Source organism: Saccostrea cucullata, unplaced genomic scaffold (genome assembly GCF_032062105.1).
Source record: "Saccostrea cucullata isolate Sc308-1 unplaced genomic scaffold, CSIRO_AGI_Scuc_v1 ctg4183, whole genome shotgun sequence".
In the NCBI taxonomy this organism is placed as follows: Eukaryota; Metazoa; Mollusca; class Bivalvia; order Ostreida; family Ostreidae; genus Saccostrea; species Saccostrea cuccullata.
The window spans coordinates 72,843-88,198 of record NW_026938120.1 but is presented as its reverse complement, the minus strand read 5'-3'; the positions used below and the strand labels follow the sequence as shown (position 1 = coordinate 88,198).

The window sequence follows — 15,356 nt, the reverse complement described above, 5'->3', positions numbered from 1 at the left end:
AATTCTTTAATCTGATAAGTAAAAAAAACTTGTGTGGCTTTAAAGTCGACATTTAGAAATATCTACGACATATGGACAATGAACAATGGCAATTTCATTTCCTATGTCGATACGATATATATTGGTGAGTTTGAGATAAAAGATACCACAGAGTCTGACACATCTGTTTTACATTCGGATATTTTACTAGACAAAGCTTTTTTTATGCAACGATAAATCTTTGTCACCTGGTTTATACATCTCAGATGATTCGATGGCAGGAGCATGCTCTAGGTATGAACAATTTCTAAAACTAGGTAAATTATTGACAATTAAGCTGGTGAAACAAAAATATTAACAGTGTCGTTTATCGTACTCATTTCATAATATCTTTGGTCGATACAATCACCTTGTCAGCAAATACAAGTTACCATTAAGCCAAATGCTAAATGACTTTTTTACACTAATTATTAGGTCATTTTCTACACATTGACTTATCCACGGAGTTTTCCGTTATATCCCGATCATGACAATGAGCATAAGAAGATGTGGCCAGTCGTCAGGGGATGCTTACTCCCTAATGGAACCTGATTCCACCTCTGTTGTTTTGTAGGTCAACATTTGCTCTGCTCTTTATGTACTGTTTTATAGACATTTACCTTGAATGTTGTTCGTTATCTACCAGGTCCAGTCCAAAGACTATTTCTACCTACGTAGCTATTAATAGCTACCTAGGTATTTAAAGCTACCAAAAGTAGCTATTTTTACCTACTTTATATAATTTCTGCATTTTGCGACCAAAAGACAAAACGGCGCAACATGGTAAATACCTTATTTTTTGATATGGTCACACTAATGATGAATGCGACAAAAATTTTGCCAAAAAATGATTACTTCCTGAATCGGCAATTTTACATTAGTTTCTATGCAAAATTGATAATATACGAAGTTTTCATTTTTTGGCCGATTTTTTGTCATATTCATCATCAGTGTGACTGTATCAAGAAATTGTGTGCTCACCATGTTGCGCCGTTCCTGCATTTGACTACAAAATGCAAGTAAAGCAGATAGTAGGTAAAAATAGCTACTTTGGGTAGCTTTTAATACCTACGTAGCTATTAATACCTACGTAGGTAGAAATAGTCTTTGGACTGGACCTGTCTACATGTATTACATTGCAATGTCTAGATGAACTGATGCTTAGTGTTTTAGTGTATTTTTTCTTATATTTGGTTTCACATAAGTAATTTTGAGCATTTTATTCGAAATATCATAAATTATATCCTAGTGTATAGTATAAATCCTAGTGATTACAGGCATTAAAGATATCAGTGTTCGGTTAACTTATAGCAGATAGCTTATACTGATACCACTAGTCAAATTTAGAGGAAATAATATATAATTTCTTAATATTGTCTAATGAAGATAAATATTAAAATAAATACCATTCCTTTTTCACCTGAAGAATGCTACATGTAAGGGTTGTTTTCAGTTAAAGTTGCTTACAAGAAAGAAACATAATGATCACAATATAACCAGTTCTCGGTTTCTTATTTGTTTTTGTTCAATTTATATTCATTAAAATGTACCGGTAATTAAACTTACCATTTAAAAAATCTTTCTCCTCAGAAACTTCAAAAATATCCTCATGCACTTCTAGACCTATTGTAGATTGAATCTGTTGTAATTCATGGAGAGATCTCTTCTGTAGTCGTTTCAAAAGAGTTGTTTTCCCAGCACCAGCACAACCAACGATCATAGCACGAGCCCTGTGGACCGTCCGTGTCCCTTTCCTTGCACATTCAACATATCTGCACCTTGCTTCATAGTCCCAATTAAGAATTTCCCTTGGAATATTTACTGAAAGATTGATACAATATAGTTCTGTCAGTGATCTTTAAAGATTTCAATATTTAATAACTCAAAAAAAGAAGCCTAAATCAAATAAGACGTTGAAGGAAAATCTAAACAAATTAAATCTGTCAATTTACTTAACACACTTTCTGTTTTGTTGACTATATTTTTGTAAAGGTCATTTAAGGACAGATGATAAAAGCACACATCTATCAAAAAAAAATTTAAAGTTCAAATTTGGACCTGTTTTGATTTAGTAAAATTAAATATTTTTTCATTCAAAGTTTTACAATAATTGAATTTCACTTGCAATTATTCAATAACGTTTTTAAATGATATTAGTACAAAATTAGTTTCAATGTTTATTTGTGGACAAAGAGAAGAAAAAATTACATATAGAATTCTGTCAGAAAAAAACATCACATGTGAAGATGTTTGCTTAGATATGGTAATTTTTTTTAAGTATCTATGATAAACTTACAAATATCCGACACTAAATCTTGTATCCTGTCTTCTGTCACATGCATGTGTCGCACGATATCTATTCCGGACTCTCGTACCAAGGTTTCCTCCAACGTCATCGGTACGTATAAACATCTTTCTCTTTTACCGTCCTTTATTTCCGCCAGTTCATAATCAAAAGTTCGGACGTAATCAAACACCGAGTCATATGATGACAATTTGAAATAGTTCTTGTAGTCTTCATCAGATTTTAAACAGTTCAGAACAAAGTATCCCATCACCTGATGACGGATATCCTCTGAAGTAAACTCTAGTGTGTTCTTCTCTTTATTTATTGTCAGCATCTTATCATTGTTTATCAATTCTTGTATGAGCAGCGTATTATCAGACATTCCTTCATCTGAGCAAAGCAGTGTTTTGAAGGTCTGCTGTATTTGTTCGACTTTCTCTTTCATTAATTTCTCCTCACATAAAATGCTATACTTCTCTGACATCAAAATGAGTATAAGTATGCTCCATTTTGACTTGTTTATAGCCAATTTTAGAGATTCTGAAAGTAGATTTATGCAGTTTGAACGCAATTCAGACAATAAACGCTTAATCAATTAACATATTTCATTTAAATAAAAAAAAACTGTTGAGAAGTATCACACTATTTGTATTTAATAGTAATGCTTTATTTTTAACACCATCTACATGTGTCTTAAATAATATGTAACGTATTTTTATACAATAATTGCTGTTTTTGGGGTCAATACGATAATTTAGCCATCTGAGGAGTGAGCCAGAAGGGTGATCGGAATATTGTATTTAGAAGGTAGCGAAATCATCGTATTGACCTCCAAAACTGCAATTATAGTTGTTTTATAATATGATTCAATGATAAAATTATACAACTCATTACTTTCTCAATGCATTTATAGAAGTCTCAGCCAATTAAAAAGAGAAAATCAGAGTTACAATGTGAATGAACATTACCATTCGTTAGTTGCCATGAAAAAAGATATAATATGTCAGGTTTATTTATAGCCTAGATTTCGAAACAAGTATTTGATTATCAGGGAAAACTGATAGCTGAAATAAATAAAAATTATTAATTTTTCCTATGTTATGTTCACAAAAAACTCTCTGTTTAATTTCGAATATCCATATCTATTTCTAGATCAATGTAGAGAAATAAAATCCAAATTTTAACCTCGAAGGTTCAGTGCAAATGAATATAACATAATATTTATTCTACACAATATTTCAGCAAATCAGAAAGATTGGGATTATCAAACATATAGACTATAAATATTCTTGTTAACCTTCTTTGTATCCAGAAAGAATTGAATATGTTGAGAAATATCTTCCTATTTCTCTGTCACAGACTCCATTAGACCAATCAGAAGGATGTACGTTTCTCTGCATACAATAGTTCTTCCAAAATTGGACAAATCCATCAGATTCGGCTAAGAATCCCACTGGCACTATTTTGTCTGTGTCTGTATGATACAGAAAATAAAGAAATATATTTCTTTGGTTATAACAATTACTCACCAATAACAATAGTTAAGAGGAGAGAACAGGGAAAATCAATATGTATCTTAAAACCAAAAATAGGCCTACATGTAATAATAGGGACACGATCCACTAAAATAATTCTTTAATAACAACTGTAATTCCGGGGAATGCCACAATCTTCATACTTTAAACAGGAGAATGTTTCAACATTGATATGTAAATATACTACACGTGTAACATGGCTTCCTGTTATGGAAATTGAAGTTTTATTCCCTGTATACAATTTTTGTATCATGTAAAATTTGATTCACGATTTAAGATCTTAACATGTAACCTCAAGGTCCATGAATCCAGTTGTTCCTGTCTTATGCCTTTTTTTTTTTTATACATTTTTGTAAATTTGTTTGATGATTTGTTTGTAGATTTGTTACATGATTTGTTTGTAAATTTGTTTGTATATTTTTGCATTGTTTGTAGATTTGTTTGATGACATGTTCGTAGATTTGTTTGATGATTTGTTTGTGGATATGTTTGTAGATTTGTTTGTAGATTTGTTTGATAATTTGTTCGTAGATTTGTTTGTAGATTTGTTTGTTGATGTGTTTGATGATTTGTTCGTAGATTTGTTTGATGACATGTTCGTAGATTTGTTTGATGATTTGTTTGTGGATATGTTTGTAGATTTGTTTGTAGATTTATTTGTAGATTTGTTCGTAGATTTGTTTGTAGATTTGTTTGTAGATTTGTTTGTAGATTTGTTTGATGATTTGTTTGTAGATTTAAACTTAAATGTCGGCTGTGGTAAGCGCTATGACATGGCAGCTCCCGCTCCACAGTTTTTGTTAAATATCTTACGTTTTTCTGGAAATTGTAACTTCATATTTGGTGTGGGATTTTATGTTATGATTCTGAGTGTAAGGACGGCAGAACTTTAAGGTATTTTCTGACATTTGAATTGACTTTGGAAGTAAGCAAATTCTACATTGTGATCAATCAACCATGAATTTGTTATTGTTGTCTAGCTTGCTCCTCGTGTCGCCTATAAACGTGAACACTCGTTTGCCGTTTAATTTCAAACCGACGAGGCGCAGATCCAAAGGTGGGCGCAGAGTGACAAGACGCATAAAAGTTGTTTCTCGTCGTAGAGATATTAACTTTTGCTATGAACAAGGATGTGTGAATTCAAAAAATCTTATACAAATTTCGAGTATTAGCACGAGTAATGAATATTCCATTCCAACACATATCACTTCACAAAGACGGAGATTGAATGAACGCCATAGTGTTAACTTAGCGAACCTTGTTTCTATTCGAACTACACATAGAATTCCAAATAAAAGTATACCATCAATTAATTTGTACACTTTAAACTGTAGATCAGTGAAAAACAAAGCAATATCTATATGTGACCATATTATATATGAGAATATTGATGTCATTGTACTCACAGAGACGTGGCTTAGGACTGATGTTGACAATACGGTACTGCAAGATCTTGTACCTAATGGCTACGATGTGATACATAACCCCCGCACGAATCGGAAGGGTGGTGGAGTTGCGATCATATTTCGGAAGAATATAAAGATGAAAAAAATCAGTATGAACAACACCTTTACTCAGTTTGAACATCTCGACTGCATAATGTCCACCAATGACTCTAAGCTGAGGATCTGTGTAGTATATAGACCGCCTCCATCAAAAGTTAATAAGTTTACAACATGTTCGTTTTACACCGAATGGTTGGAATATCTCAGTTATCATGTAATCGATACAGAAGAACTACTAATTACAGGAGATCTGAATTTTCATCTAGAAAATATGAATGATATGTCAACGCAGAAGTTCATAAATACGTTATCAGAGTATGGTCTCGTTCAACATGTGAAAACACCAACACATGCTCGTGGTCATCTACTAGATGTTGTTATAACGAGAGAATGTACAAAAATATTGAAACATCCCCCGACAGTCGATGAGAGTTTTATATGTGATTCCAGAGGAATGTCTTACAGTGATCATAAAGGAATCAATACGGTATTATGTGTCTCAAAACCACCCAGAGAACGGAAAACCGTGTCATCAAAGAACTATAAGAAAATGAACATAGACAATTTCAAAAGTGACCTTAATTTTCCATCTGAGAATGTATTACATACATCACCGCTAAACGATCTGGTGAATATTTACAACGATTGTGTTCGAAATGCTGTTGATAAAAACGCCCCCCTTCGCACCCAAAACATTGTTTTGCGCCCGAATACTGAATGGTATTCAAACGAATTGCTACAGGCAAAACGTGAAAAACGCAAAGCGGAAAGGACGTGGAGACTTTCTTGTTTGGCGGTGCATAAGGAGATATTCAAGGACAAATGTCTACAATACAGCGCTTTTCTTACTCAAAGCAAGAGGGACTATTTTTCCTCGAAAATAATAGAGTCCGGAAATGACTCAAAACAGCTATTCAGCATTGCAAACCAATTAACTGGGAAAAAATCAGATATTGTTTTACCAACTTGTGACAATGAATCAAATTTGTCAGATAAATTTGCCGATTTTTTCGAATCAAAAATTCTAGGAATTCGAACGGCTCTTGTACAACATAACAACGAACATTACGGAATACAAGATGCGCTATGGGCAGATAAAAATTTCGAGGGAAGCCCGCTTCGGGAATTTTCTAGAACTCCTCCCGATGAAGTCTTAAAAATCGTGTTGAAAACTGCCCCTAAGTTCTGCGAATTGGATCCAATGCCTACGAATATCTTGAAAACATGCATTGAAAATGTTCTACCAATTATCACGTGTCTTGTTAACAAATCACTAACCGAAGGCGTTTTTCCAGAGGATTTTAAACAGGCGATAGTTAAGCCGCTTCTAAAGAAACCATCTCTAGATAAAGAGTGTCTGAAGAACTATAGGCCGGTTTCAAACCTATCATACGTTTCAAAAATCATTGAAAATGTCGTCGCAAAAAGAATCGAAGATCATCTTACTTCGAACACTTTACACGACAATCTTCAGTCAGCGTATCGTGCGGTTCATTCCACAGAGACTGCCCTCCTTAGAGTACATCACGATATTGCGGTATCTCTTGACAAAGGATGCTGTGCTGTGCTACTGATGCTTGATTTGTCCGCGGCGTTCGATGTCATTGACCACGATATACTCTTCCGTCGACTAGAATACTCCTACGGGATAGGTGGTTCAGCCCTTCAGTAGCTACAATCATACCTAAGCGATAGATCACAAAGAGTATCGATTGGATCAACATTATCGGGACCAAAATCACTCAAGATTGGCGTGCCCCAGGGTTCTGTACTTGGCCCCAGGATCTACTGCTTGTTCGCACAACCAATTGGGGAAATTTGCTACAGAAACAACATGAACTACCATTGCTATGCAGACGACACGCAGATTTACATCATGATTGAACCCCGGGATAATTGGGATAACATCTCCGACCGGCTAACTACATGCCTAAATGACATACAAAACTGGATGAGTGCAAACTAACTTAAACTAAATCAGGAAAAAACGGAACTCATGATTTTTGCACCTTAGACCAGATCAGTTGAAATTGAAGCTTTCAGTCTTTCATTTGGAAATAATATCATCCACAATACCCCTTTTGTTAAACATCTTGGGACATATTTTGATACGTCATTAACAATGTAAAAACACTGCAATGCATTATCTAAATCATGTTATTTTCATCTGCGAAACATCGGACGTATTAGGAACTACATCACTGAAGATGCATGCAGAACGCTCGTTAATGCGTTAGTTACATCCCGTCTGGATTACGGAAATGCTTTACTTGTAGGAATCAACAAACAACTTACAGACAAGCTTCAACGCGTACAAAATACGGCTGCGCATATAATAACACTATCGAAGTCAAAATATGATCATATAACTCCTGTACTGATCAACCTACACTGGCTCCCGGTAGAGTTTCGTTGCCAATTCAAGACTCTTGTGTATGCATTTAAAGCACTCCATGGACAAGCTCCAACTTACATAAGCGAACTAATCGAACCGTATATACCTTCACGTACCCTACGCTCAGAATCAGTTAATCTTTTAGTGGTTCCGTCAACAAGAACTGTGACATATGGGAAAAGACGATTTGACAAAGCGGCCTCCACTTTATGGAACTCTTTGCCTTTGAATTTAAGAAAGTGTGACTCTCTTGGAATTTTTAAGAAAAAGCTTAAAACCTTTCTTTTTAAAAAGGCCTATGATTTAAAAATTGTGTATCTAAGACTTTTATTATATTTTGGACACTTTTTAAATTTTTATAGTCTTTTTAGTACTTTTACGTATATTGGACACTTTAAAATTTTTTTATATATTTAACTTATAATTTTTCGAATGTGATTGCTGTAAATTTTTAAATTCTATTTAAGGTCTTCTACTGATTCTGTTGGTAAAGATTATTATTCTTTTTTTTTCTTCTACTTCCTAGACGCCAACTTTGAAGCCTCGTATCTCACTCATTTCTCAATTCATTTTGCTCAAATTTTCAGAGATACTAGAAGTTACTAAACTCTATCAGAATGCTGTCAAAAATTTCAAAAAGTCACTTCCGGTTTTGAGTTATTTCCCTTTAAACGAAAATGTATAGGCTTTCGTTTCCAGACAAAGGCTCAGAGACGGCTAAAGCTGGAGCTGAAATTCTACTGATTTTAGATAATAGAAGGATTGAAGTTGTGCACATCGGTTTTTGTTTTTCGATTTCTCTATTCAAAATGGCGCTATACAGGGGTCAAAAATTAGAACGCTTAAAATAGCCAAAAATTGCTCATGTTTTGCTTTTTATCTTCTAAACTAAAAATATTTTGTTAAAATATATAGAACATAATTTGTGCAAAATTAGAAGATCTTTCAAATGATATCTCGGAAAAAGGGCTGACCCCTAAAATTAAGGGCCAAAAGGGCCAAAAGTATTTCCTTTATATCTCAAAAAGTATTGAGAATTTGTAATACGTCAAAGAAGCAAAGTTGTTCAAAATGTCAAGCTCAATCTATTGAAGTCGTCAAAGTACGTCCGGCGACGCCACTTCCGGTCAAACCGGAAGTAGTCGGAAAACGTTTATTTTGCCATTCTTGACAAGTTTTGGGGTAAGAAGTGTCACTGGAAGCAGAAAAATTAATTTTCCATCCGTCGTCGTCACTTCCGGTCAAACCGGAAGTAGCAAAAAATGACTGATTTTTGCATTAAATAACGTAGATTTAGAGGATTTTAACAAATTTAGGACGTAATTACTGATTTTTGTTAAAATAAAAGTTACTTCCGGTCAAACAGGACGGAAGACCTTCTCGTTGCTTTGCAACGAGCTTTGCTCTAGTTGTTTTATATATATTGCTTGTACAGCGCCTTAGAGTTTAATATATAGGGCGCCTTATAAATGTTTAATAATAATAATAATAATAATAGATTTGTACGTAGATTTGTTCGTAGACTTGTTTGAAGATTTGTTCGTAGATTTGTTTGTGGATTTGTTTGTAGATTTGTTTGATGATTTGTTCGTAGATCTGTTTGATGATTTGTTTGTAGATTTGTTTGTAGATTTGTTCGTAGATTTGTTTGATGATTTGTTTAATGATTTGTATGTAGATTTGTTTTATTTTTTGTTAGTAGATTTGTTTGATGATTTGTTTGTAGATTTGTTTGCAGATTTGTTTGATGATTTGTTTGTAGATTTGTTTAATAATTTGTTTGTAGATTTGTTTGCAGATTTGTTTGTAGATTTGTTTGATGATTTGTTCGTAGATTTGTTTGTAGATTTGTTTGATGATTTGTTTGTAGATTTGTTTGATGATTTGTTTGTAGATTTGTTTGCAGATTTGTTTGATGATTTGTTTGTAGATTTGTTTGATAATTTGTTCGAATATTTGTTTGATGAATTGTTTGTAGATTGGTTTGATGATTTGTTTACAGTATTGTTTTACGATTTGTTTGTAGATACTTCATACTTTAAACAGGAGAATGTTTCAACGTTAATATTTAAATATACTACACGTGTAACATGGCTTCCTGATATGGAAATTGAAGTTTTTTTTCCCTGTATACAATTTTAGTATCATGTAAAATTTGATTCACGATTTAAGATCTTAATATGTTAACATGTAACCTCAAGGTCCATGATTCCAGCTGTTCCTGTCTTATGCCTTTTTTTTTTTTTTTTACATTTTTGTAGATCTGATTGATGATTTATTTGATGATTTGTTTGTAGATTTGTTTGTTGATTTGTTTCATGATTTGTTCGTAGATTCGTTTGTAAATCTGTTTGTAGATTTGTTTCATGATTTGTTTGATGATTTGTTTGATGATTTGTTTGTATATTTTTTGCATTGTTTGTAGATTTGTTTGATAATTTGTTCGTAGATTTGTTTGATGATTTGTTTGATGATTTGTTTGTAGATTTGTTTGTAGATTTGTTTGATGATTTGTTTGTAGATTTGTTTGATGATTTGTTTGATGATTTGTTTGTAGATTTGTTTGTAGATTTGTTTGATGATTTGTTTGTAGATTTGTTTGGATCGATCACCGTCCGTTATCTTTACCTTTTACAATTAAAGAATGAGTGAACTTAAGTCATGAGAGTTGGATCCCGATGTTTTGCGCAAAATAAAATGCCAAATTTCTTTAAATTTATGTTTATAGGTATTAAACAATGTCTAAAGAGCAGGTTTTGGTATATTATATTACATGAAAGTATTAAACAATACAGAGCGACACTAGCTTTGAGAGGTCTAACAGTTTTGTCACATTTCTATTGTTATTCTAATGCTTATTAGATTTCGATGACATTGTTTACATCGAGCAACAACTTGGCCACTGGTCTCATTTGCACAGAATGTGCATTTTAATTTAAACTAATACACTAGCAAATGACAATGCTGGCCAAGTTGCGGCTCATATCTAATTTAATTTTAAAAAAATGTCCCTAAACCTGCTACTAAATTAACCGGTCACTGAGTATCTACAATTGAAATTATAATTACCTTACTCACGTGACATTCTACTGTTCGAAACGCCAACGCTTTCATTGAACATTTCATTGTGTTTAAAGTTCTGTTGTGAAGAAGATTTTTGCGCAAATTTTGATACAGTTTGAAGATAATATGTCTGTTATTTAAATTTATATTTTTCATTAGGTGTCTTTTGAAGGGATTCTGATATTGACAATGTAATTAGTAAGTATATGTACAGCTCAACGCATTTTTAAGCTTACATGGTTTTTCGCACAAATTAAGGTCACATTGCTACGTGTATAATGTAATATTGTGTAGAACAAAATGCATGTTAAACGTACTTGTTTACATTGTTTGAGTTTTATTTCATTTGCATAAACATTATTTACACAGGTCAGTTAATAGAACTTTTACGAGGGTTGTTCGAAAAGTTCGTGGACGATGTCTATCTTCGTTACAATACATTCCAAAAATTTAAAATAAGCTAAACATCCTGTGTAAAAATATTTGTTTTGTTGATGTGTGAAGTGTCATACCATTCAATTGATCAATGTTTTGTTGTCTAATTTCCTTTGTTAAGGTTTTAATTTATATCATTAATATTATTACTTAAGTCTATTTTCACAAGATACGCGACTTTAAAGCGCCCATGTTTTTTTTCTTGACGTAATAACTTTTAAAAGTTTTTGTTCAGATTTTTACAGTTAAATTGTATCTTCACAGATTATTCTCATCCGATACAGAGTCTCTGTCACTCAAATACTGCCTGTACTATTTGTAAACACATTCACAAATCGCTTGTTACACTTTTTCTTGATTCCTTCAATATTTTTAAAAGTTATTAAGGATTTTCCTGAGAAAAACACCAAATTGCATCGTTATCTGCTGCTCCGTGACGTTCTCAAACGTCATCTTTTTTGTCGTTTTCAATGAGGACTACCTATCTTCTCAAGTTGATTTCTTTTCAACAAGGCAAAATTTAAAGCTATTATTTGGTATACGAATTGATGTAACAATTCTTTATTAGGATTTTTAGGTTGTTTTTCGTTTTTGCTCCATTTTACAGAGAAAACGACCACAGACATTATAAAGTGTATTGTCTGTAACTTACTGAATTTTTACCTGCTCCGCAATCCGATTTTTGCATTTTAAAAATCTTGATAATTTTTGCAAGAATTGTAATATTTAAAAAAAAAATTCACACAAATAATTTGGATTTATTGTTAAAATATTTTTACCAAATTTGGATAACGTATGACGTCAAATAAAAAAAAATATGACAGTTGTCCACGAACTTTTCGAACAATCCTCGTATATCTTCATGGCTGAAAAAAAACAACAACTATTCCCATTTGATTTTTTGTTGTTTCTTCCAAAGTGTAGCTATTGTTTCCTCCATTCTTTAAAAATCAGCTTTTCTTTGCAGAAACGTAGACATGGGCACAGTTCAGCTTGTGTTACTTGTATTTTCTGTATATTCTGACTCTTTAGCTTGGGTTGCTAATAATATTTTTCATCTGTTTGACTGTTATGTGTGTTAATAAGGTGGCATTTTTCAGAGTTACCTTCTAAAACCTAAAATCAAGAAAGATAAATTCCAATGCAAAAATTTACGTTTCAAACCCTAAATGCAATAGAATTATCCTTTTCATAGAAAGAATATACACTTTAAAAAAAAGCAATACTTCAATATCCTACCCACAAATGAAGCTTCTTCCTTCAATGTTAACATTTTTTTGGCGTTTCATTTCGACAAAACCAAGAGTAGTATAGTAATTCAGCAGAGAATTTTGAGAAATACTCACCGTAAAGAAGAAAAATAAAAAAATTCAACTACATTGTATCAATAATAGCTCGTTTCATATACATTATAACAAGAGGCCCAGGGGCCACATAGCTCACCTGCACAAATCGTCTGAGAGAAAACACAAATCAGATCAGAACTGGAAATTTTACTAAAAAGAGGGGGGGGGGTGGGCTTGAATTTAATACTACTTTAGAATGCCTTCATATTAATACAGCATATGACCGTTCTGATCTTGATAAAAAAAAATTAAAAACAGTGTCTTTCTACATGTTCTAAACTATCGCTAATCATTGCTTTGAAGTACATATATGTACTTGAAAAGAATATTTTTATTTTTATATTTAACATTTGCAATATATACTAATACCATCTAATTGCGGATACCTTCGATTCGAAAGTGACCCCGGTCAAATTTCCGGAATTTCAGACTTTTACATGTTTTTTCAATAACATTGTCTGTAATTATAGAAATAGTATGACAAAAAATAAAAAAAAATATTAAAAGCATCTGTTGCACAATAATCATAGATTAATTCAGCGATTAATTGTAATGTAAAGCTAAAAATGGGTAGCCTGAAAGGTTCCAAATGACGTATTAAAGTGCACTCAATCTTCAAAATAAAGGCAATGAATACACATAAATTGGAAGTTTTTAGAAAATTAATAATTCCAGCTGCCTTTATTCAGCAGCTTTATTTATTCTATCTAGGTTCATAATGCATGACTCAAACAAATGTGATTCTGAAATATCTGAGAATGCTGGTATAAAATACAAATGTATCACTTAACATAGCAATAAAAAGGGAATGGAGATAAGAAACAGTATTTAATTTCAAAGCCCATAAAACAATACAAAACAAGAGTAGAGCAAACACGGACCTCCGAAACAGCAGAGGTGGGATCAGGTGCCCTGTCAAACCTGCCGTGTGCTCATTGTCATGAACGTGAAATTACGGGAAAAAAAATCCGTCGCCAATTCAGTGTATAAATAATGGACAAACAATTGGTATTATAAATCAGTCAGCATTTGACTCGATGATAAATTGTATTTGCTGACAATATCATTGTATCGACCATAGAGCTAACGAAATGATGATTTTAAACGAGACTGCTGATATCCTAGTTTCATCAATCTGCTTGTCAATGATTTACCTCGTTTCAGAAATTATTCATATTTAGAGCATGCTCTTGCGTATCGAATCAACTGAGAAATATACACTCGGTATGCTGGTAATAAAGGTATATTGCTGCATAATAGATAGATTGTATATTGTTTAACGTCCCTCTCGAGAATCTTTAACTCATATAGAGGCGCCACCACTTGCCGGTGGAGAGCTTCAAATTTTGTCCTTTAATCGGCACTCAAGGCCATTGAGCAGGGAGGGATCTTTTTCGTGCAGACACCTACTGCGACACGGGTCCTTGGTTTATACGGTCTCATCCGATAGACCGGTCTCCACGTCCCACAGTGGGATTCGAACCAGCGACGTAAGGATTGACTCCTTACTTCGCGACTCTAGAGCAGACACTCTAACCCCTGCGCCACGTGGGCGACAATTATTGCTGCATAAGTAAGGGATACGATAGAAAAGTTAAAGTCATCACGTTTATCATATAACTTGGTTGTTAGGTTACCATTAACGTCTTTTTCAAGTAAAATATCCAAGTATGAAACAGAGGCGTCAAACTCTGTGGTATCTTTTATCTCAAGCTCTCCTGGATATATCGCATCGACGTGGGAATGGAAATTACCATTGTTAATCGATAAAACGTCGACGATATATCTGAAGGTTTAGTTGTAGGCCACAGAACGTGTTTTCTTCTTTTCAGGCAAAAGATTTTGCATAAATTCTGCTTCATATAAAATAATAAATACAGAAAAAGGTCTGCTAATAATGGAGCGCAATTGGTTCCCATGGGATTTCCAATAGATTGTTGGAAGACCTGGTATCCAAAAACCACATAGATATTGTCAATCAGAAATTCAAGCATCTTCTTGATGTCAACTTCAGAGTACTTGTGTGCAATCAGAATCTTTTTTGACAAAATAATTTTGCAAATGACCAATGACAAGGTAAGTAAATTTACGAGTTCCATTTTTATTGAAAAAGCAGCTGTCAATGATATGAAAAAGCCTGGATTTTTTTTATCGTGGGGAATGGTTGTGTATAAAATTGAAAAGTCGTAAGTTTTTAAGCTGTTGATTTTTTAAAAATCTTGTGATTTCAAATTGTTTAAAAGTTCTTTTGAATTTTTTAGTATCCATATCTGATTCACACCACTCATTGAATATATTGTTGAACAGTACTCTTGAAGTTTTTCCGTCACTACTGTCAATTTCTTAGTGAGGAGTAACGAAAAAGGCTTGGTTGAACATTTACTGGAACCTGCAATGTATCTTTGCTTGTAAGGATTCTTATGAAGTTTCGGAATCCAATATATATATAAGGTAGTTCAAATTCATTTTCGCTCTGCGGTATATTAAAAGCATTCAAAACTGACAAGTGATTTTGATTGATTGATTGATTGATTGATTGTTGTTTAACGTACCTCTCGAGAATTTTTCACTCATATGGAGACATCACCACTTGTCGGTGGAGAGCTGCAAATTTTGTCCTATACTCGGCACTAAGGGCCATTGAGCAGGGAGGGATCTTTTTCGTGTCAGCACCTACTGCGACACGGGGCCTCGGTTTATAGGTCTCATCTGAAGGACCGGCCTCCATGTCCCGCAGTGGGATTCGAACCGTGACGTAAGGATTGACTCTTT

At 33.3% G+C, this 15,356-nt stretch overlaps 1 protein-coding gene across 3 annotated transcripts in view; it reads right to left on the bottom strand.

Annotated features, from left to right (window-relative positions):
• The window catches only part of LOC134249457 (probable serine/threonine-protein kinase pats1), a 101,968-nt gene that overhangs the window by 26,740 nt on the left and 59,872 nt on the right, over nucleotides 1-15,356 (bottom strand). Inside the window, exons 1-3 of one of the 3 annotated variants that reach the window (XM_062731808.1) lie at nucleotides 3,603-3,849; nucleotides 2,315-2,845; nucleotides 1,585-1,839 (exon numbers count right to left, since the gene is read on the bottom strand). The exons of 1 other annotated variant lie outside the window; for it this stretch is intronic. In XM_062731808.1, the coding sequence (XP_062587792.1) occupies nucleotides 1,585-1,839; nucleotides 2,315-2,845; nucleotides 3,603-3,705 (889 nt within the window). In that variant the 5' untranslated portion in view covers nucleotides 3,706-3,849. Of the gene's footprint in view, nucleotides 1-1,584; nucleotides 1,840-2,314; nucleotides 2,846-3,602; nucleotides 3,850-15,356 lie in introns of those variants that run through there. One more of the 3 variants, XM_062731810.1, reaches the window with a different exon arrangement.